The sequence below is a fragment of the Carassius carassius genome, chromosome 16 (genome assembly GCF_963082965.1).
Source record: "Carassius carassius chromosome 16, fCarCar2.1, whole genome shotgun sequence".
Lineage (NCBI taxonomy): Eukaryota > Metazoa > Chordata > Actinopteri > Cypriniformes > Cyprinidae > Carassius > Carassius carassius.
Window position 1 is genome coordinate 19,448,532 of NC_081770.1, and position 20,526 is coordinate 19,469,057.

The 20,526-nt window shown below is 36.0% G+C and overlaps 2 protein-coding genes across 5 annotated transcripts; both read left to right on the plus strand.

Annotated features, from left to right (window-relative positions):
- The first annotated feature begins 452 nt into the window (after positions 1 to 452).
- On the plus strand, positions 453 to 6,626 carry LOC132159816 (ras-related protein Rab-11B-like). Of its 3 annotated transcripts, XR_009437904.1 has the most exons (6): positions 453 to 612; positions 2,064 to 2,259; positions 3,688 to 3,881; positions 3,967 to 4,047; positions 5,762 to 6,071; positions 6,188 to 6,626. XR_009437904.1 is itself a non-coding variant. In XM_059569429.1 (5 exons), exons 1-5 carry the CDS (start codon positions 573 to 575, stop codon positions 5,905 to 5,907), a joined length of 657 nt encoding a protein of 218 aa, XP_059425412.1. In that variant the 5' UTR covers positions 453 to 572; the 3' UTR covers positions 5,908 to 6,626. The 3 variants fall into 3 exon arrangements, 2 of the variants coding, with proteins under 2 accessions (XP_059425412.1, XP_059425413.1); XM_059569429.1 differs by having other exon boundaries at positions 5,762 to 6,626; XM_059569430.1 differs by lacking the exon at positions 453 to 612 and adding an exon at positions 1,634 to 1,652 and having other exon boundaries at positions 5,762 to 6,626.
- A 2,230-nt stretch (positions 6,627 to 8,856) lies between these two features.
- Positions 8,857 to 19,840, plus strand: LOC132159818 (E3 ubiquitin-protein ligase MARCHF2). Of its 2 annotated transcripts, none has more exons than XM_059569431.1 (5): positions 8,857 to 9,091; positions 13,875 to 14,145; positions 14,224 to 14,437; positions 16,034 to 16,243; positions 17,675 to 19,840. In XM_059569431.1, exons 2-5 carry the CDS (start codon positions 13,970 to 13,972, stop codon positions 17,831 to 17,833), a joined length of 759 nt encoding a protein of 252 aa, XP_059425414.1. In that variant the 5' UTR covers positions 8,857 to 9,091; positions 13,875 to 13,969; the 3' UTR covers positions 17,834 to 19,840. The 2 variants fall into 2 exon arrangements, with proteins under 2 accessions (XP_059425414.1, XP_059425415.1); XM_059569432.1 differs by having other exon boundaries at positions 8,866 to 9,091; positions 14,224 to 14,428.
- Positions 19,841 to 20,526: the final 686 nt, after the last annotated feature.

The window sequence follows — 20,526 nt, forward strand, 5'->3', positions numbered from 1 at the left end:
TCAAGGGAGATAATTAATCAGAATATTTACCAAAAATTGGTAAATCGATTAGAAGACTTACAGGTTGCTCACATGACATCTACGTCATCAAGCTCAGTTTGAGTCTGCGCAGTACGCCCGACCCACAGGAAGTGCGTGCTTCTAATTGACTTCATTTTTCTCCGTTGAATCCAATGGGGTCGCTGTGTCCATTTCTTTTACTGTCTATGTTTCAAAAGGTCGCATATGCGACCATTTTGGTCGCAGTGTAGTTCCCTGTAGAAGTTGCACCTTATCTGTCTTATGTAGCCTAAACCCTTGTATCCTGATTATGCACATGGAAATTCAAAATATAATAGAAAATTTGCATTTAGAACAAATCTCAGCAGCAAACGTTTTTGCATGTTTTCATCTATGAATTAACTGTCTCCTAAATGTACGGTTCTTGTGTCATGAGCGAATCATTCGGTGCGGTGGCATGAACCGATCCCTAAAAGATCCGACTCATAAGAACAATTCGTTTTCGAATCGGACATCGAAAATCAGGAGAGGACCCTCGCTTAACAACAACAGTTTAGTGCGGTAAACCAACGATGGGGAACCGTGACGACGAATACGATTATTTATTTAAAGGTACGTTTTATTAATGTATCAAAAATAAGAGTTAACGTGTTTAGTTTTTCTTTATTATCAGCGAAAACAGCAAGTTTCCTGATGATTGTGGCTAGTCGGAATGCTAGTTAACCGGCGTTAGCTATCGAAACATTAACCGGTGACTTTCAAAGAACCAAGAGTTGAAAGTAGATTAATACATTTGAATATTGAGTTTAATGATTTGCATCTTCATTCTGCAGTGTGAAAACGATAATGCAATTCGATTAGTTAGCATTATGTTAGCTAAGAAGCTAACGGTTAGATAGCTTCCAAACTAAAGTGAGCTAAATAAGTAACTTAACTGTTTTAATGCAGTCAGTTCATACATAAACAACAAACGACATTTTTTGCTTTTATATCAAAAACGTCAAACAAAGTGTCAACTTTTGCAGTCGTTTAGTAGCTAAGTTATGTGTTGCTTCATATTTTGTGTGGTTGCTAGGCCTTAGGAAACTTTTTCTTAGTCGTTTATTATTACACAAGAGTCGCTTCTTGATGTTCAAATTAAATTAACCTGCATTTGTAAGCATTTCTGCAGCTTTTACAGCGGGTCATTTAGTTAAATCATTAAGCTGACACACAAACTCTGTAATGTGGAATTGACAACTGTAGATGATCATGAAGTCAATGTAAAACATTTTTGGATGTATCAAATTGCTTCAGTTGCATGCCTATCTATCTAAGTTTTATACATCTATGTTATATATATATATATATATATATATATATATATATATACACTTTGTATATTTAAAAGCTCCTTCCAACGTCGGGTTCCTGTTTTTACGCAGTACATTTAAAAAGCTTCAGTATGTGACAAAACCACAGAGTTCTGTTGAGGTTTTACATATGTGCCACTTTGGTTATTTTTTAGATTTCTTGTCGAAGGTTTTGACCAATTTATAGATGTTTTAGACTTAAGGAGAATTTAGATTCTCTAGTTCATCAACAACCGTTTTGTTGATCACTTCAGGTTTCCTCTAGAGAAAATGAATGCTGACCACATTGCAACGGACAGAGTATGTGCTGATTGATATTTTTCTATGCATTTCTCGTTCCTTGTGTAATTTGGCTAGGCCTGTATTATAGTTTTCATGGTGTCAAATTGATGGAGCGAAGGGGAAATGACAGTGGAAGTTTGTGTTGGTAGATTACGGCTCCTCTCTTTCTCCAAGGCTTCGTCTGGTAGACGTAACCAGGATGGCTCACTAATCTACTGTGTTTCTGCTTTTCAAATGATTGACATTGTGTATGCACTTGGGGTGCACACTTTGGTTTGTGGTTTACTCTCAAGGACTCGCATGGTAGATTGTTTCTGTTCTGTGGTGTTCATTTCATGCGGTGATGGCTATGGTTTCTTCACTATTGATATGGTTTTTATAAGCGCAGTGTCTTGTTCACACAGTCTGATGGTTTCTTGTGTTTTCTAGTGGTGCTCATTGGAGACTCTGGTGTGGGGAAGAGTAACCTGTTGTCCCGTTTCACTCGGAATGAGTTCAACCTGGAGAGCAAGAGCACCATCGGTGTGGAGTTCGCAACCCGCAGCATCCAAGTGGACAGCAAGACCATAAAGGCCCAGATCTGGGATACAGCGGGACAGGAACGCTACAGAGCCATCACATCAGCGTGAGTACATGAAGAACTAATTCAATCTTAACCCAGAGTTCTGTGTGTGGGACGAAATTTCATACCAGAGTATGGCACTGTTAGGACCTCCCATGTAGGGTCCTCAATATGCAAGATTGAGTGTCCTTTGTGTGGGCCATCTCTATGAGCCAATTCATTCACACTCATCTGTCTGTATGGGCCATTGGATTCACATGTCTTCATGATTTATCAAAAATTAAATACAAACAAATGTAAAGTTGTTGATCAAATAATTTTAATTATTTGTAGTATATTTGCAGTAGATCTATTAAAAAATAAGATTATATGAAAAATTATATATACTGTGAGTAAAAGGTACACTAAAAATAAAATAGTTTTAAAACAAATTATGTAAAATACATTTTAAATTATTACTGTTAAAATTATATTAAAATATTTTGATTTATTAATGGTAGTGACATACATTAAGTTTGGCATTATTGGTCAATTATGTTTAATTAATATATAATTAATATGGAGTATCATTTAAATCCTGTTAAAAAATAAGTTATAGTATAAGATATACCTTTAACAAATCCTCTTATTATTAATAATATACTATTATATACTTATATACTAGTGTAGTTATATATTAAATATTGTAAATGCTGTAAAAAATGCTGTAAATATTTTAAGTGATTTCATAGAGTAATTATTGGTAATGTATTTGATGTATGGCCCATAATAGTATATTAGATAATGATCAAATTAAATTGTAGTATAATTACAGTATAATAATAATAATACAATTTAAAATGTGTAACATTTAAATTTATTGGAAATATATATATATTTAAATGCACTGCATCATTTAGTAAAGAATCATGGTTGAATCATTGTCAGAAAAAAATTAATAATCTCCTTTGTATGAATATGTTGTTGTACTATTTACTAGTGTTGTCAAAAGTACAGACTGTGATAGCATTCGGTACTGAAACGTTAAAAGCATCTATCAGCTGATCCATCACTGTCAGCAGATCCCTAATATATCTGCACATAGATGATCCGCTCATCATCTATGGAGCTTTCAAATCGTCCCGTTTGTTTCTGTGTGAGTGTGAGTGAACAGTGTGAAGCGACGGCTTCAATGATCAGTCACAGTCATATTTACATTTACATTTACGAATTTAGCAGATGCCTTTATCCTAAGTGACTTACAGTGCATTCAGCCTATACATTTTTTTTTACCAGTGTGTGTGTGTTCCCTGGGAATTGAACCCATGACCATTTGTGCTGCTAATGCAGTGCTCTACCACTGAGCCACAGGAACACTGTCATAACACCATGGCCAATCAGTGAAAACTTAGTGGGAGATGGAGGTTTTCCAAATGTCAGTACTAAATGATCTCACTGCTGGTGCTTTTGACAACACTAGTATAATATATTTTACATGGGTCTCTTTCACAGATACTACCGGGGTGCAGTTGGAGCTCTCCTGGTCTATGACATCGCAAAGCATCTGACTTATGAGAATGTAGAGCGCTGGCTGAAGGAGCTTCGGGATCACGCGGATAACAACATTGTCATCATGCTGGTGGGCAACAAGAGCGATTTGAGGCACCTCAGGGCCGTTCCCACTGATGAGGCCAGAGCTTTTGCAGGTAAGCATTTCCTCCAGCATTTTCATGTTTAGTTTGAAAAGATCTACCTGAGGTAATGTATTATCTCTCATCTTGTGTTATACAGAGAAGAACACTCTCTCCTTCATCGAAACATCAGCTTTGGACTCCACAAATGTGGAGGAGGCATTTAAAAACATACTAACAGGTGGGTCCTGATCGTAATTAAAGTCACAATACGGTACGTTCACGCGGGGCGTCGAAGCTTGACTGAGGGTGTGTCTGAAGCTTGGTGCTGACGTGACTATAATAGTGACAGCACCTAGTCACATTACTTATCTCGTGTTGCATGAACACAATTGGCTAACGATTGCGCTAGGGTATTTGCATAATGCAATCTGATTGGCTGATGCCTGTGCTGGAGCTTGAAAAGTTTAAAGTTTTTTTTAATTTCTGCAGTGAGCAACAGCAATGCCGCGACGCAACAGATCTACAATTCAGTTCAGCAACGCATGACATCACCCATTTAAAGTAATTAAGGACAGTGTTAAAGTAATTTAAAGTCACACCGTTAGCATATTTTTAGAAAAATTGAGTGGCCAAAAATCTGCTAAATTTACATGATGTGGATTTCTATTGAAAGTACTGGATTTTATCAAAAGTCCCTTAAACCAATCAGATGAATTTGGTGAGTCCATGTGATCAACTTTTCGTGTGTGAAATTGTGTTGAAATAACTGGATAAATCCACTTTTAAACTAATGCAGAAAATTGCAGCGAAACCAATATGAAACAGTTGTGAAATATCTGAATGGTCTTAATTCGCCACCATGAAATATTCCTGTTTGCATGAATTCCTATTAAAATTGCTAGATTTTGTCTGTAGATTTGGCCTGTAACAAGTCGATGTATTCTGCGAATCCACGGCCAACACAACCAACACCAACTCAAACCTGTTGTGAAGTTTATGAGGGAAAATTTTTCTCCCCTCATATGAAATTCCTGATCCCATTGATTCCTATTGAAATGGCTGGAAAAATATTATAACAATTTGCAAAACAGTACTAAATGGAGTCTTCAAGTTGTGAGGATGATTGTGTTGTCCTCGCTTTTAAAAAGACAAGAAAGGAAATATTGGGTCTATCCGATCCTGAGATATAGAGAGGAAGAGTTCCCCCCTCCTTAAGGAGCAGCGTGATTCTGACGGGCGATTCAAAGTTTACTTCAGGATGTCAGCGGCTCAGTTTGACACTTTGCTAGCAATACTAGAGCCACATATTAAAAAGAAGACCACCAGTTTCTGTGAACTCTGTGTGCAAGGAGCTTTACAGTGCTTTGTGCTTCGAGTCAAAGTGAATGAACTTGACAATCGCCATTCTGGATTTTGCCATTTGCTTGTACGGTGGCTCTGAATTGTCAAAACACCTCAAAATGCTTGCTACAGATGAGAAAAACACAATCTGATTTATTTTAATTTTTTAATGCTTTTTTTTTTTTTTTTAAGTTTTGAAGGCAATGTGTAAATGTGATTGACACAACATAAGGTTGTATTTACTTCTCAATGTGCGAAAACTTTGGACTCAGTGACATTAACTCTACGAATGTGCTTAATCCATGTTACCATCTTGAACCTGGTGCGAAATTTGCATGGGTAATTATTTTGACACGAAATTCCTGATCACATGCATTACTGTTGAAATGATTGAATTGTTCTGCAAGCCAAAGAATTTGTCCTTTTAACTAGCAAAATCTGGGAGGGGAAATATTTCATCCTTTTGCGAAATTATTGATCGTGTGGATTCCTATAGAAATGATTTTCAATGATTTTGTCCAGCGAATAGCATTAATATGACGGCACCTCACTACATTCCCATTGTGTGTCTCAAATTAAAAGTCTCTTAACATGTCACGACTTTATTACAGAAATCTATCGGATCGTGTCACAGAAGCAGATCGCCGACAGGTCCATGCAAGACGAGTCTCCCGGCAACAACGTAGTGGACATCACCGTGCCGCCCACTACCGATGGTTTAAAGGGGAACAAATTTCAGTGCTGTCAGAACCTGTGACCCCACTTCCCCCAGCTCTGCCCCCACCCTTCGGCTTCAGTTCCCCTCTATTTATCTCAGCTTTGCTCCTGTGTGTTGTGCTATGGCTACGGCTCTTTCCTCTTTTTACCTCGTTGTGATTTCCACGCTGATTCTAGACGTCCCTTAGAAGCGTGAATCTCTAGGTAACATTCCTTTTTTTGGGGGGGGGGGGGGGTCTTGTTTGTTGGTCCCTGTTTTTTTTTTCTTTAGTATTTTCCACTGTCTGAATTCACGTTTTCCTCGGAAGCGATTATTTTAGGCGCTGATCGTGTGATCCGCTCCTGAGGAAAAGGGATGGTGATGGATCAGTGTGTCTTCGGCTTCCTCTGATGGTTATTCTCTGGGATCCACACTAAACGCCCGCCATGTGTTGAGCCTGATCCCCGACTTGGGATAAAAGGGCAAGTTTAAAAAAAACAAACAAACAAAAAAAACACTCTGATTCACCTTGGATCATGCGGATACCAAAGGAGGCCTGCTGTAATCTTTATTTCAATTCGTAAACATTTCACGCCTCTAGTCCTATGCTGCAATATTTAACGCCAGGGCTGATGAGTGTGAAGTTGTGCAATTTGATCAACGCGTTTAGATTGCCATATATATATATAGCAGTTATGTGAATGCGTCTAAGCATTTCATGAATTAAGAAATTATTCAAATAACGGTTTTATATATATATATATATATATATATATATGTATGTATGTGTATATATATATGTATGTACAGTACAGACCAAAAGTTTGGAAACATTACTATTTTAATGTTTTTGAAAGAAGTTTCTTCTGCTCATCAAGCTTGCATTTATTTGATCAAAAATACAGAAAAAAAATTAATATTGTGATATATTATTACAATTTAAATTTTTTTTTTTATTTATTATACTTTAAATTATCATTTATTTCTGTGATGCAAAGCTGAATTTTTAGGATCATTATCACATGATCCTTTAGAAATCATTCTAATATGATGATTCATTATCAAAGTTGGAAACAGTTCTGCTGCTTAATATTGTTTCAGAACATGTGATACTTTTTTAGGATACTTTGATGAATAAAAAAAAAAAGAAGCTATGTTTTTAAAATATAAATATTTTGTAATAACAATATACACTACTGGTCAGTAATTTGGGGTCAGTAATTGTTTTTTTCTTTTTTTTAAATAAAATCAATACTTTTATTCAGCAAGGATGTTAAATTGATAAAAAGTGATAGTAAAGAAAATATATTATTAGAATTTTTATTTTGAATAAATGCAGTTCTTTTTAACCTTTTTATTCATCAAATATATTAGACAGCAGAACTGTTTCCAACTCTCATAATAAATCAGAATATTAGAATGATTTCTAAATGATCATGTGATCGACTGGATGTTACATGTGACACTGAAGGCTGGAGTAATGATGCTGAAAATTCAGCTTTGCATCACAGGAAAAAATTATTTTTTTAAAGTATATTCAAATAGAAAACTAGTATTTTAAGTTGTAATAATATTTCACAATATTACTGTTTTTTTCTGTATTTTTGATCAAATAAATGCAGGCTTGATGAGCAGAAGAAACTTCTTTCAAAAACATTAAAAATAGTAATGTTTCCAAACATTTGGTCTGTACTGCATGTAAACTATTCATTGCATTGCTGAGGTATTCTAGCTCTTCAGTGGGAAAATGCAATGGTGCGCAGTGTTTTAGATGTTCAGTTGTGTCACCGGTCTGTGAAAGTCCATATATATTGGATTGTTTGACTGTCATACGGCTATTTTGGAAATGCCTTATGTTTTCCCATACTGTGATTTAAGATGCCTTTTTCGAGTGTGGTTATGTGACATTTACACATCCATGAAGTCACCACAGCTGTTTTGCCTTTTATTAGGTTATATTAAAATGTAAAAAAAAATAAAATTACTGTCACAACTGCAGTAGTGTTTATTTTATTTATTTATTTATTTATTTTTTTTTGGACTCAATATTGCATAGAATAAGTGTCATGTGCCACATGGTCGGTATGACTCAAGGAATCCATTTAGTTTCCATGTCACAAGCTCTTCTTTGTTGGTCAGAAGAAAAAAACAGGATTCAGGATTTTAATCTAGGACTTGGTAAAATTACTTAAAAATTTTTAATTACCTCCTTAAAATCCTAAAAGTACAAAAGAAGGGCAATTAATTTGCTTAAACACAAAATTAAAAACATAGAAAGAATTTTTGTTTTTAAATAGTTAAAAATAAAAGACAAATAAAAGAATTTAAGCAGAAAAGTGAACATGAAATCTTAATAAATTATTAGGTTATCCATAATCTTTTTCAATTGGTTTGCTTTAAAAAAGAAAGATTCTATATATTTAGTGACATTATTAGTCTGATATAAACTCGAAAAAAAGATTTATTCAAAATTAAAAAAATATTAAGATTTTCAAAAACAGTAATTTTGTTCACAGTTGCAAAATATGTCATATAAAAAAAAAACAAATTACATTTCTTAAACAATTTGGTCAAAATGAAAGATGTGGAATAAAAGTGCAATGTATTAATATGCACAAAAGTGAAAAATGAAATATTAAACTAAGTGATATTCTTAATCTGGTAAAGGGATAAATTTGCACAAAACCTTTTTATTATTATTAAAGACACATTATTTAAATAGTAACTATTTTCAGATTACACTTTTTTTTAAACCGTTTACAAGGAGGAAATTAAAGTGAATAAAAGTGTATTTGAGGCTAGGCACAAAACTGAAAAATGAAATATCACATTACGTTACGCAAAAATATGCACACTTTGTTCAGTATCGCTATAAATAAAGACCAAAAATCAAAGTATCTAGTTTAAACAATTATGTAAAAAATCAAACCCTATTTACATCACAACGCATAAAGCCACACATGAGCAGGAAACAGTTATTAGAAATAACAACAATAGGCACTTCTCGTATGACAGCTATTCACGAAAGCGGTTTAGGAAAATTCCGAAGCAGCGCTGCGTAGAGAAGCGCCTCCCTCTGCGCTCTTATCGTACACGGCGCTAATCAGAGGCCGAGCCGAGCCGTCTGCTGAAAGGATCAAACCCAAAACAAGGCTTCTACTTTTCACCTTATCGTTTGCAAACAAGCGCCACTTTTTAAAGGAATTCACCCTTAAGGCACCAGCTCAGCATGGACAGCCAAACGGTAAGATTAGACGACAAGAAATTATGTTTTAATCTCTAATCCCTGGTTTTGATGTCATATTTTGCTACTCGGCTAATGTTACTAACGTTAGCAGTCTACGTTCATTCCACGTTCACTCTGACTTGTCTTAATGCGTATCGAATCGGGTTGATTTCGGTTTAAACGAATATCTAAGAAATATTTAGCGCTATAATGGAGGAAACTGATGTTTAATTGGCAGCTTGTGTTGTGTGCCAAAGGCCCACCCTAGACTAGTGTCAGACAGCTTGATAGATCAGAGCAGACCAAACCAGATGCTTTAAATGTGGACTGATGTTATGGCTGCACAGGATTTCATATTTTATGTAAAATGCCAGTGAATTTATGCTGGTTATTCGCTCATCTCATGTTTCTGTCCGTGCATCCCTATGCTAGTAAAGGTTATATGTTGTTGGTTTGATCAGTAGATCATATCCAGGATTTAATAATGCAGCGACTTGCTATTCATCAAAAGATGCGTAAAACAAGTTTTTGAAACATACAGTTTCCAAAAATGCTGTGCACAAATGTTAGCTCACTGGGTTTTCTTTTGTGTACTGCTCAGTTAATAGACAAAGTTAACCTCAATATGCTTGTTTTAGTATTATAATGATATATTATGTTAAGTGAATCCTCGTCTGGTTTCAAACCTTCATGACTTCTGTGGAACACAAAAGGAGACGTTCTGAAGGATGTCCAAGATGCTCTTTTTCATTAATCGCAAGCTCGTAGTAATTACAGCTGTCAAACTTGGAAATCAAATTTTTGATTTTAAATAGTTTCTTATACAAAGCTTGCAATATAATGCACAATTCTTTTCTTATTTTTTTTATTTTTGGGGGAGGGTGGTTAATTTATTGTCTGATCTACCCCACTATCCTGGTTCAGGTCCTGTCTTACCGATCAAACTCAATATTTTTAAATTAAACATGTTAAATCAAGACCATCTACAGTTTAGGGCTGCACATTTCATAGAAATAAATCGCAAAGGCAATAAATCGCGATTAGGCAGAATCTGTGATTGTCATGCGTATTTTTCAGTGAAGCACAGTTCTGTGATCAGCAGTAAATCTCCATCGAAAGGCCAGAGGGTGCCCTCACGTTGAAACTCCAAATATCCCCCGAAGAAGAAAAGCAGGAAATTTCTATCTCTGCAGCTGAATAAACAGAAGATTTAACTGCTTTCATTGATTCAACGTGACTAATAAATACACGACTATGACAATATACGGTTTATCTGAGTTGTTCTTATGATTTTTATCATAATAAAGTATATCTATAATGAAATGCTAATCGACATAGACTTTATCACTGCTTAGAATACAATTAAATATTGTGTGCCTTAATTACTCTGTGTAAGAAGCCACATCATCTCACAGAGGGATTTATTTTAAACACTTGAGCAGCCTTTACCACACAGAGCCATAGTTCACTGAGAAGATATGCAAACAGCTGTCATTATCGTGAACGATTTTGACAATTTCATAATCCTACAGTTATATCGTCTGCGTTTATGAATGCAATTTTCGCATTGCTTGTCAAAAAACTAAGGCTCTGTGTAGTGAATGCTGCTCCACCTGAAAGCAGATGATGGGAAATTTACTGCTAATCACAGAACCAGTGTTCTGTCGATTTGTCCTATCCTGTCAGATTTTCCTACCTCCCACTAAAACAGTGGGTAGTACAATTCGACAACAAAAATGCTACTGTTAAGTTATGGTTTATTGATGTCTACACCTACCACAACTCTAAATCTACCATTTAAAATAATGCAAATAAAGTAATTTTGTGTTATATTTGCGGTTGTAGCTAGAAGGGATACAGTTACAGGAAACCAACAATAAATATTTTTTCTACCAATTAGATTGTTTTTTTATTAAAGTCTACACCTACCCCAACCCTAAACCTACCCTTACAGTAATGGAGATACATAGAAAAATGCTGTTTCACATGAGAAAAAGGAAGTGATACTGATGTGCGCGTGCACAGTAAACCCTGGTAGGAAAATCTGACGGGTAGGATAAATTGTCAGGACACCAGCTTTACTGAATAAGTGCACAGACAATCGTGATTAATCAAGTTCGATTAATTGTATTTGATTAATCGTGCAGCCCTACTACCGTTACTACCGTTGTCCCTCAGGGTTCTGTTTTAGGCCCACTCTTGTTCTTCATCTATTTAGTTCCTCTTGGCTATATTCCCAGGAAATATGGTATCCATTTTCACTGCTATGCTGACTACACCCAGCTCTACCTGGCTTCTAAACCCTCTAGTTCTTTTCCTCCTCCTTCCTTGACTAAATGTTTAGCTGAAATTAAAGACTGGCTTTCAGCCAACTTTATAAAACTCAACAGTGGTAAAACTGAGGTCTTACTTGTTGGCACATAATCTTTTTTGCTTAAATCTGATTGTTTTACAGTGGATATTGATAATGCAATTTGTCCTCCTCCTTAGCAGGTTAGGAGTTTGGGTGTCATTCTGGATAGCACAATTTCTTTTGAAGCTCATGTCAATAATATTACGCATACTGTGTATTTTCACCTGCATAATATTAATCGTCTTCGTCACTCTCTAACAATGAATAATACTACAATTCTTATTCATGCAATAGTTGCCTCACGTATCGACTTTTGTGATGCTCTCAATACTGGTCTTCCTTCTAAACTCCTCTATAAACTCCAATTGGTTCAGAACTCAGCAGCTCCTGTTCTTTCTAGGACTTCATCAATCGAGCTAAATTCTCCAGTTCTCCAACTTTTACACTTACTCCCAGTAAAGTATTGCATTGATCGAAAGATTTTGCTTCTCACATTTAAGGCACTTCACAACCTTGCTTAATTGTATCTTACTGACCTTCTTCACATCTACACTCTGCCTTGCACTCTCAGATCTTCACACAAACAATCTCTCTTTAGTTGCCACGTATATGTTTAAGCACTATGAGAGCAAGAACTTTTCGTTCTATGGAACTTGCCCCCCCCCCCCAAATCTCACCATAAGACTTATCTTTTTACCCAGGCTTTCTTATGACTTGCTCTCATTAATTGCTCTTATTAGTGTTCTTGTAAGCCTTTACTGTATTTATGATGTATGCAGCTGTGCTGTTGAATTTTGTAATGTTGGGAGGACTTGTTTGTTAATGTTTTTACTAATTTGCTTACTGTAAGGTGACCTTGGGTGTTTAGAAAGGCGCCATTAAAGGGGTCATATGATGGTTTATTAAAGACCATTATTTTGTGTATTTGGTGTAACAGAACATGTTGACATGCTTTAATATTAAAATAAAAACACATTATTTTTCAAATACTGTACATTATTGTAGGTCCTCTATGCCCCGCCTCTCTCAAATGTGTCGTTTTCTACAAAGTCCCTCCTTCCGACAAGCACAGTCTGCTCTGATTGGTGCATTTAACCCTGTGCATTGTTATTGGCCGAACACCACAAGCACTAGTTGGGAAATGTAATGTCCCTTTCCATAATCATAAGCTTCATGTTTCAAAATAAATGTAAAGACGGTTAATAACGTCCTTAGTTTTGCCATCAGTTCAAGCCCAGAGGAGGAACAGAGTCGCGTGACAGAGACAGTGATGAAGTTTGTATGTGTTTGCAGTACAAAAGTCACGAATGGTTAAGACAGCTGACCCTCTCTCTCTCTCTCTCTCTCTCTCTCTCTCTCTCTCTCTCTCTCTCTCTCTCTCTCTCTCTCTCTCTCTCTCTCTCTCTCTCTCTCTCTCTCTCTCTCTCTCTCTCTCTCTCTCTCTCTCTCTCTCTCTCTCTCTCTCTCTCTCTCTCTCTCTCTCTCTCTCTCTCTCTCTCTCTCTCTCTCTCTCTCTCTCTCTCTCTCTCTCTCTCTCCCCCACACACAAAAAAAATCTACATTTTTTAACATTCAATAGCAAATACTTAAACTAATAACAAAACATATTTACAGCAGCTGATTCAGAAGCGCCAGATTGGCTTAGCAAAGCCTGAATGACCTCTTTTAGTCTTAACTTTGATAAAGAATATCTCTTTGGATTTGAGATTTTAGTCTTTGCAACTTCACAGATCTTCTTCATGCACCAAGAGCTTATAACACTCCAAAGAGAAAGGACAAATTGAAATCGCATCACACACACATTTTGTATTTTACATAAATGTGTGCCACATTGTATTTGGAAAGAAGTAAATGTAAGACATTGCAGAAAATGAACTCAATGGCATTTTTTTAAAAGTACAAATTAAGCTCTAATGCATTTTGTGGCACACTTGATTTTCACAAAGAAATTATTTTGACCTGAAAAATAATAATAAAAGACAAAGCATAAATCCTGCTTATAGTAAGATATTTACAATGGTAGTAAATGGGATGGTTTTTGGATTAGGTAAAAGCAGAAATGTTAAATCTTATTATAAAATCACTTAAAAAATTGTAGTTAAAAAATTTTAAGCTATTTATATCATTATTTTTACAGTGATTTTAGGCTTTACAATGATGTCTCTGCAACAATAATCAACATTATGCCACTAATCCTGTCGACTGTACTTGTATTGAACACATAATATTCCTCTCACATAAAAAAAAAATTTACCCTTGTTCTGTGAATCCACGTTATCTAAAATATTTCCTGAACAGAATTTGCATCTGGTTCAGTTGTTCACGTGAGTTTGCAGTTTGACAGTGTCTTCTGTGTGGTGCGTTGCTTCATTGCCAACTGACAGTTAACCATTTTCTCTGTTGAAATTCCCCTGATGTAACTATTGTAAATGTTCCTCCTCTCTGCAGTGGTAGGGTCTTTGTGACTTGAGGTGTGGCAGCGAGGCTGCTCCCTGATTCCCCCTGGTGCTCCCCTGCCCCCCGCCCTCCTGGACAGCCCCGAAATGACCACAGGGGAGTGTTGCCACCTCCCAGGCTCCCTGTGCGACTGCACTGGCAATGCTGCCCTGTCCAAAACCGTGGAGGAGGCTGACAACCGCCGGGCCCAGTACGTCACCCAGGTCACGACCAAAGACGGACGTCTACTATCTACTGTTATCAAAGCCCTGGGCACCCAGAGGTACACAAATCTGAATAGTATTTTCAATTTCAAGCAGTATTGCCTAAAGGCAAAGCTTTTAACTTCCTTCTCTGTTAGCGATCGGCCGATTTGTCGGATCTGCCACGAGGGTCAAGACGTGTGCAATAGTGAGGGGCTTCTCTCCCCGTGCGACTGCACCGGCACATTGGGCACGGTCCACAAGAGCTGCCTGGAGAAGTGGCTGTCGTCCTCTAACACCAGCTACTGTGAGCTGTGCCACACTGAGTTTACCATAGAGCGCCGGCCCCGGCCCCTCACAGAGGTAACAAAGGTTAATGCCTTTAGCCTCATCTGCATGGCTCGGCCTCGCTTTGCTATTGAACATTTACTTGTGTGTGTTATATGATCATATATAGTTATTCTGTACTCAAAAATATATAAAAGAAAAAGCGATCATACAAACATTTATGATATTTTAAAGGCTGAAAAACTTCTTGCTGACAATTGGGTAAAACTTAGATGTTTGAAGGAAGGTTGCAAAGATTGGTAAAATGTAAAAATTACTATTAATTTGTTAATTAATAATGGAGTCTTAATGTCGTCTAATGATAAAAATGCCTGACAAGATTTCTTGGTATATAAACTATTGTTACATTAAATGACATTTTAGTGGGCACCTTCTGTAAATTGTGGAAATAATATATAATACTTACTATTTGTTTAGAAAAAAAATACAATTATGCAGGACACATTCTATTACATAAAATATAATTACATGTATTAATCTTGTATTGTTTTGATGCTTGAAAACCCCTTTTTGATTTTAATATATTTCTTACATTTATTAAGTTATAAATTTGATAATTAGACTAAAGCAATAACATTTCCAATATGAATATTTTATTAATTATTACACAGCCCTGCATCTCATTTCCTAGATATATACAGTACTGTGCAGAAGTCTTAGGCTTTGAAGAATCAAAATACTAGTGGCCTAAGACTTATGCACGTCAATAAGTTTGGTTTAGTGGTAATAAGTATTAAAAATGTATTTTTTAACCGAGAGTATGCAAAGAATTGAGAAAATATGTTCAAAGACTCAATATACAATCAGATATACAAGTTTATACATAAGTTTTTTTTGTTTTTTATCACAAAACCTGTAATTTTCTGTTGCTGTTTGGATGCAGTAAAACATCCACTTTATCCATGAAATCAGGATTACTCGTAAAATAGTTTTCAGAATCGTTTATAAAATCAACTGAAAATTGACCAAATAGTTGTAACCTGGTTCAAGAAGGTAGAAATCATGTCTTTAAGGCAGTACAAGTACAAGATTTCCTCACCTTACAAATTGTTGTTGAACGCAAAAATGCTATGAAATGCTTTCATATTTTATATCATAATAATTATAAGAAACAAATATTGGATTACATATTCAGCATTTATGATACAGGGCATTGTTATCATTACTGCTGTCATTTTTTATGTAAATATTTTTTGTGTTTTAATTAATCAGTTTTCCTCTTTAATTGTTTAGGTACACATTTCTTATTTAAGAAATTATCCAAACATTAGTTTTAAATAAGTCAAACTTACCGTTAAATGGTAATCTTATATGTAGACCCAACATTGATAACAAATTAAGTTAAAGTGGTTAAAAATGTTGTTTAAACTTATAACTTTAAACTGTAAATCTTTACTAAGGATGATGACTGTGAAATTGATAACATTCACATTTACATTACATTTAGTCATTTAGCAGACGCTTTTATCCAAAGCGACTTACAAATGAGGACAATGGAAGCAATCAAAAACAACATAAGAGAATTATTGGTCATCATTATTGATTATTGGTCATAACATGTAATTATTTATATTCGGGCATCTATTCTTCATCACTAATCCTCACGTCATCTTTCAATAGTGGCTCAGGGACCCGGGCCCCCGGAATGAGAAGCGCACCCTCTTCTGTGACATGGTGTGCTTCCTGTTTATAACCCCCCTGGCAGCCATCTCAGGCTGGCTGTGTCTACGGGGTGCACAGGACCACCTGCACTTCAACAGTCGCCTGGAGGCAGTCGGCCTCATCGCTCTGACCATCGCTCTCTTCACCATCTACGTCCTCTGGACACTGGTACTGTATTACAGTCCATCAAATGCAGATTTCAGTTTTTATTCTGAAACGGAATGCTTAAATTCATTTTGGGGAATCACATTATCTACTTATCTGAAAATGTCTGTTACATATTTCACCCCAAAAATAAAAAAAAGTGTTAATGTGTTAATATGTTTCATAATCTGATCACCTTAATGCAAAGAAAGCTTGTTTTACTGCAGTGCCATAAATATCTTGTTCTTTACCAAAATGAATAAAAACAACAACAACTCATTCTCATTACCGTAATATCATAATAATTGCACATTTGACACTCTTATAAAGGACCGTTTGCACCTTAATGCACTTTATGTGGAAGATCTAGGTATTTCTTGTGATTTGTGCAAACAAGGGGGTAGTTTACTAAGGAAACATTCGCCTGACAATGAAAATGCCATTATTTACTCAGCTATGCCACTCCAAACTTGAGTAATATTTTAACAATAGAACAATTGACCATACAATAGTTTTGTGCAAGAACAAAATGAAAGTGGTAATCTTTCCAGAAGCTCTGAAATGTCATTTAAGTTCAAGTAATGGATGAAGCCCCACCCCCAATAAAAATAATGCTTTAATTGTGTTTAACGTGTTTAATAATGTCGGTGCCGATAGCCAAGTGAGCAGTGTGCTGACATATAACCCCATTGCATTGCGAGTCCTGATCCCGAACCCACCCCCTTCTCTCTCCCAGCTCACTTCCTGTCTTGCTCTACATTATCTCAGAGACAAAATGTAAAAAATAAATCTAAACATAAAAAAAAAAAAAAAAAAAAAAAAAACCTTGAATAATCTCATTACCATCACTGGCAAAAACTCTTTCTCATTCATTCAAAGACAAATCACCTGCGATTATGATTACAATGTAACAAGAACATTGGGTGCTATGGGAAGTGTTCCCGGTTCCGTTTGACCTAATTAATAATAATTTAAAAATTAATAATTAATGCAGCCTAACAATCTTTGGTAATAGAAATGTGTGTGTGTTATGTGTAAATCAGGTTAAAGAGAAGGGTCTTTAATCTAGATTTAAACTGCAAGAGTGTGTCTGCCTCCCGAACAATGTTAGGTAGATTTTTCCAGAGTTTGGATGCTACATAGGAAAAAATATATAATATTACAACAAAAGAAAAACCTAAGTTACAAAATTTTGTAAAAAGATTACATAGTAATATTTTTTTGGACCACCTGAAGTTCATGCTGTATTGAAAAGAAAAATGTGTTATGTTCTGGTAATGAGAATTGGAGAGTGAAGGGAATGTTCTTATAATATACTTTCTTATTTCATAGTTTTTCTTCTCATTTTGGTGGGAAATGTCACCCAGACATGTTGTTTTATAAAAAATTGACCATTTTAATTTCTAGGACCTTGTGCTCAAACCAAAGGTGTGAAAAATTGTCCTTGTTTTGCAGGTCTCATTCCGCTACCACTGTCAGTTGTACTCGGAGTGGAGACGAACCAATCAGAAAGTCCGCTTGCTCATTCCTGACACCAAGGGTGCACACTCTACCCAGCATTCCTTGCTTTCCACAAAGCTGCTGAAAAAGACGGCAGACGAGACCATAGTATGAGAGATGTGGTGTGGGGCCCGATCGCGGTGGTATTAGCGTGCTACAGGTTCTTGACACAGCATCGTCAACTAGAGCCGCGCCATTTTGGATGCATTCTTTTCTATTTAAACCTTTTTATCTAAATATGTGAGCACTTCATTTGTTAGATTTTTTTCACAAGTCTCTTTTATTGTTTTTTTTGAGCCTTTATAAGTGTTGTTTTATTTATTTGGGGCTTGTACAGCCAGGCAGAGGCCCCATACTGTTCAGTATGCATTGTATTTGAAACAATCGGAAATCTAACTTATGTGTATAGACGATTCCTTTGAGCACAGCGGCGAGGGGTTATGACTCAAGTACGTATGGCTGCTGAAGCTTAAAACCAAACCTTTCTTTCATTTTCAATGTATCGTTTTTCTACTCATCTACCTTCAAGTACTTTCCATCTTAACCCGACAGAGTTCCGCCTAAGCGAACTTAGTCCTTGTGGCTCCTAAACGATTTAGTCAATATATAAATGTATACACACTTAGTGAAACAAGTAAGCTCTAAGCTTCGATCGACATGGGTATTACAGGGCCATTTGCCCGGGCAATGAATGTGGAGGCTGATGTATATCTGCAGACGCTCAAACTCATCCGGAGGTTGGCGAAAAAAAGACGCTGCAATAACACGCTGCCATTGGCATGATTCTGCTGTGAACACACGCAGGTTTTCATGCATGCCTAGTTCATTTCGTAAATCTCATCAAATTGGTGACTGTTCGTGAGTTTCAATTTTGTATACAGATCAAAGGCTGTTTTTCCGAACCGAATGGTCTCCGAACAACGTAAAACAGCATGCGGTGGTTTTAAAGTCGTAGCACTTTCTGACAAACGTAGCCTAGATGTGAGCTGAACAAATGTAGATATGTGTACGCTTTTGGGATGCAAATATGTGGCGACTTTATATGTTGTTGTTGAGTTGTGATAAGTGCAGATTCAAACACCTCTACAGTTCATTATTCAGTCATTTTCAGAATCCGTTTTTCCTTCATTTTTTTTTAGGTGAGTGTTGAATATGTATGTGTGTTTACGGTATGCATTTTGTAAGCTCTGGCTCTTTGTGCTGTTTAGTTAGCATCAAAAGCCTGAGGTTGAGGATGGCATACTTGGAGTTTTGTAGCAGTTTACTTTGTGAAAAACGCAGGTCAAGCCACAGAGGAAGAAGTAATTGTAAAGATAAACATCATTTGCCAGACCAGTAACGAAACCGTTCATGAATGACACTACAGTATTTAAGCAAAGGTGTTTTTTAACTGTGAGTCATATATTGGTGCAAGAAAATTCTGCAGAACACCAACCATCAGATCTTTTCGAACCCTACAGTTATGTGCCGTCTGAAAGTGTGGGAATGGGCTAGGCAGTATCGTAATAATTGCACATTTGCCACTCTTAATGTGGACCCTCTTGCGCCTTATGCACTCGCTGTGGAAAATCTAGGTCTAGGAAAGATTTGCGCAAAAGTTTGGCGGTAAAGTTCTCTGAGGGCATTGTTCACCTGATGATGAAAATGTTGTTATTTATTCACCCTAATGTCACTTCAAATTTTACTGCTGTTATTTTAATCATAGAACAATTTTGGTGAATCATTTCTGTAACGCGTACAATGATAATTTGTAGTGACCTTATCTGTCAAGCTTCAAGATTGCAATGAAAGCGGTTCATATGAAATGTGCCCTTTTACAAGTTCATACAATAGTTTTGTGCAAGAACCAGAAAGAAATAAAAGTGGTAATCTTCTCCAAAACTCTAAAATCCCACTTATGTTCAGATTCTGTAATGATTGATGGCCACGCATTGTTTATTTTTGAAAGACTAAGTGAATCGGCACTTAAAATTTGGCTTTGTATGAGTTCAGTTGGAATATAGGGCGCAAGCCGTATAGACCACATGGACTTTTTTTTTACTTTCTAGAAAAGATATTTGTGAAAATTCTTCCGATCTTAATGGAAGCTTGGTTTCAGAATGGGATTCAAAAATAAAAATAAAAAATGGTACAAAAAATTAATTAAATGTATAGCTCACAATTCAGTTTTTTTTATACCTTGTACATTTTGTTTACCATACATCACTTTCTCACCACTATGTAATTTGGAGGAATTCGAAATTGTGAGATATAATTAGCAAATCTGAGAAGAAAGTGGGAACACAATTACGTGGAAAAAAGAAGCTAAAATTGTGAGAAAGTTGCAGTCACTTTTTTTATTTTATATTCTGTAGCAGAAAATAAAACAGAATTGCAAGACTCTAAATTCAGAATTCTGAGGGGATCATTTAATTTGCGAGATGTAAACTAAGAATTCTAACAACAGTCAGAATTGTGAGATATTGTTTTAATCACATAATGGGTAAAAAAAAAAGTCAAAATGAGGGTGAATAATTAATGACATAATTTTGATTTTGGCTGAATTGTTCTTTAAAGGCTAATAATATAAATATGTCCATGAATTATTTTATTGTAAATTCAAATGTGTCTCAATTGTAAATGTGTAGATAAATTGATGTATCTGTTGTTCAGAAGTGTTGTGTGCTGTAGGTCCAGGGTTCTGTTTGTGTGTGTGGAGCAGACAGACCCACGAATGTCTGGATTATTTGCTGAAGGACGCAGCTGATCGGCCTGCGCTTAAGATGCTTGTAGTTCACGCGCCACAAACGAGCGAGTTTGAAACCAAA